Raw genomic sequence first — 2,831 nt, 5'->3', positions numbered from 1 at the left:
ATCCCACCAGTCTCACCCTCAAATATGTAAGTAGTGCATACACCACTGCCTCCAGGTGGTAACTGCATGCAGGGAGGAATACAGGCACTATTTAAATATTTACCATGTTTTAAAAGACGGCATTGCTGCACATCCATTATTTGCTTGTTTTCTGTCATTGTGGTTATTTCAGTTATTTGTGAAAGAAAGAAAACATATGTGTTTAACAGTCTACTACAGAGATAGGTACAAAAGAACACTTCTGGAAACAGCAGAAGCCAGGTCTGCACCACTGAATTCTTCATCCAATGGTAATCCTGTCATAACAACAGCCGAAAATTAAGAGCAAGAATATACAGTTTGAAGGACACAGTATGGAGTAATGGTTTTCTTCTGTATTCGGTACCAATATAATAAATATATAATAAAGGTGTACTTGTTCTTAAAGTAAAACAGTAACATTCTGGTTGGTTAGATATTGTACTTTCATTACTGCACATCAGCTTATCACGTTTTGTTTTTACAAAGGAAAAAAAAGGTAAGTTATGCAGTGTTTAATAAGAAAACCAATAGTACACACTAGCCTGAATGTAGAAAAAAAAGAAGAAATCAACCAAGAGCAATTGGAGTACAGTCACTTTCCTAAACAGCCCCTCCTCCATCTGCACAATCAGAGGAAGTAACCATTATGGTGAGGCAATTTCAGCACCAGACCTGTATGGACAGCTCCCGTATCCTTTGTCAATCTAGAAAACACCATATATCAAAAGTGTATGAGTGGGGGCGGAGCAGGGAGTGAAAGCCTTAGCTTTTTAAAACTCAGTTAAAGATTCTATTGTACGTATACTCGGCCAGCGAGAGAGATTTCTCAATGTAAAGTAAGAGGATCAGTCCTGGAAACGTCGTGGTTAACCAAGAAAGCTGAGAGGAAAGTTAACATGGAGAGGGGGTACCTGTCATTAGCGTTTTTCTGGGACTTTCTCTGTGGCCTCTGGGAGTCCTGGTGCTTACTGCAGACGTTTTCTTTATAATAGACTATTGCCTGAGCCTGGCTGAAGGTGAAAATAGGGGAGGGAAGAGAAGCCAAAGGAAAAGTGAAAGCTGGGGGACTGGCAGAGGGGACAGGAAGGTAACTAACCCTTAACAGCTATGTACAACATTACTGGGCTCCCTTCCACCTCCCGTTGCTTCGGGGGTCAATGCCTTTTATATATTTGGTAGTTTGTGCGGTTTCTCCTCCTTTATTGAGAGGGGCGTGGGGCAGAGAGGGGAAATGCATTCTTCACTGACAATGAAAAATTATGTGATTTGTCATGCGCTTGGATTGTGTTATTAGTATCATAGTAATTACTATAAATATTAATAAAGTACTATTATCAGCAGTATTTCTTTTTTTTTTCCGAGACTTTCCTCGCCCAATATTTACAAATACCGCACAGTGCCTCGGCGGAGGAGAAACAGTAAAGGGAGGGAAGGTAAGGAGAGAAGGAGGAGGAAGGAGGAGACATAGGACAATGGAAAAGGAAGGAAGGAAGAACAAAAAGCAAAGGATGCCAAAGATGCTGGGTACGAGGGGGAGGGGCTAGGCAATCAGGACAGTACAACCGTTTGCAAAAGGCCCTCGCCAGCTGGGTCCAAACAGGAGGAGGCTGCGTGTGCTCCTTGTGGACTGGGGACTGGCGGTGGAGGCGCTGAAGTACTGGGGCCATTGCACGGGAGGCCAGGGGATGAAGAGGAGGAGGAGGAAGTGGTGTTGGAGGGGGCACAGAAGGCAGAGTCCTGGGGCTGCCTCTCCAGCCGGGTTTCTCTCGCATGGGTTGGGGCCTGCCCACCTGGCCTGGGTAGCCCCCCGCTGCTGCGGCTACCACTGCAGTGATCCCGCTCGTATTCCTCCTGGGCCCTCTGCATCTTCCGCTTCTTCATCCTGCGCTTGTGGATGTGGAAAGTGGAGAGGGACAGCACGATGAGGCAGAAGATGAGGGTGACCAGGACAATCAGCACCAGCGTGGAGGAAAAGGACTGGAAGAGCTGCTGTCCCACCTGCGTGATGCAGGTGCCCCCGCCACCACCTGCGCCAGGGCCACGCGCTCCAGCGTTGCCAGTGCCACTGGCGTTGGGGGAAGCAAAGGTCCGGTTGAGGAGACAAGGCGGCAGCGCCAGCCTCAGCTCCTTCGGCGCCCGGGCACTCATCGGCACTGGGCTGGCAGGGGCTGGGCCCACTAGGCTTCCTCTCTTGGACACACGTTTCCCACCAGCCAAGAAGAGGATGAAGCCCCCACCACCAGAAACTACTCCCGGACACGGGAGGGGGCGTGCGCGTGAGCCAAGGACCAGGGGAGCAGCTGTTGCCAAGCAAGTCGGCCAGGGAGCGGGTGTTGTCGCAGAGAGCCTCTCTGGTTCTGGCTGGAACGCGAATCCGCGCGCCCTTTTCCTTCACAGAGGCACCAGGCTGCGAAGAGAACAGGTTTAGGTTATGTTCCCAGCCGCTGCCCTGGGCAGAGCAGAGGAAGGAAAGGATCTGCCCGCTGCCGCTTTGCGGCCGGCGGAGCGCATGTCCCCAAAGGGGCGCTGGCCGCTTTCTCTGCAGCCAGAGGACCCCCGTTTTCCTCCCGCCAGCCCGCCAGCCCTTGAAAGCACACCAGAGCCTTTAGTGCTGGATCTGTCTCCCGCGGGGAAGGGATCTGAGCTGGAACCTCGGAGATGCAGATTACTCAGCAGATAAGGCAGCTTGCTGCGCCCTTCTCAACTTTGCAATTGCTGTACACACGGCAACTGTGTAGGCTCCGGGTCCGTACTTCCCAGAGCACTCTCTACCTGGATGCTACTCGCCCGGGCACCCAGTCAGATCGACC

General features: G+C 51.0%; 1 protein-coding gene across 1 annotated transcript; it reads right to left on the bottom strand.

Annotated features, from left to right (window-relative positions):
- Window positions 1-1,569: 1,569 nt before the first annotated feature.
- On the bottom strand, window positions 1,570-2,169 carry CUNH11orf87 (chromosome unknown C11orf87 homolog). The gene has a single exon (XM_040976901.1). The coding sequence runs from the start codon at window positions 2,167-2,169 to the stop codon at window positions 1,570-1,572; it is 600 nt and encodes a 199-aa protein (XP_040832835.1).
- Between the last annotated feature and the right edge of the window lie 662 nt (window positions 2,170-2,831).

This window comes from Ochotona curzoniae, unplaced genomic scaffold (genome assembly GCF_017591425.1).
Source record: "Ochotona curzoniae isolate NIBS_2020 unplaced genomic scaffold, NIBS_Ocur_1.0 contig_2723, whole genome shotgun sequence".
Taxonomy (NCBI): domain Eukaryota; kingdom Metazoa; phylum Chordata; class Mammalia; order Lagomorpha; family Ochotonidae; genus Ochotona; species Ochotona curzoniae.
This window is presented reverse-complemented; position numbering and strand designations above follow the sequence as displayed.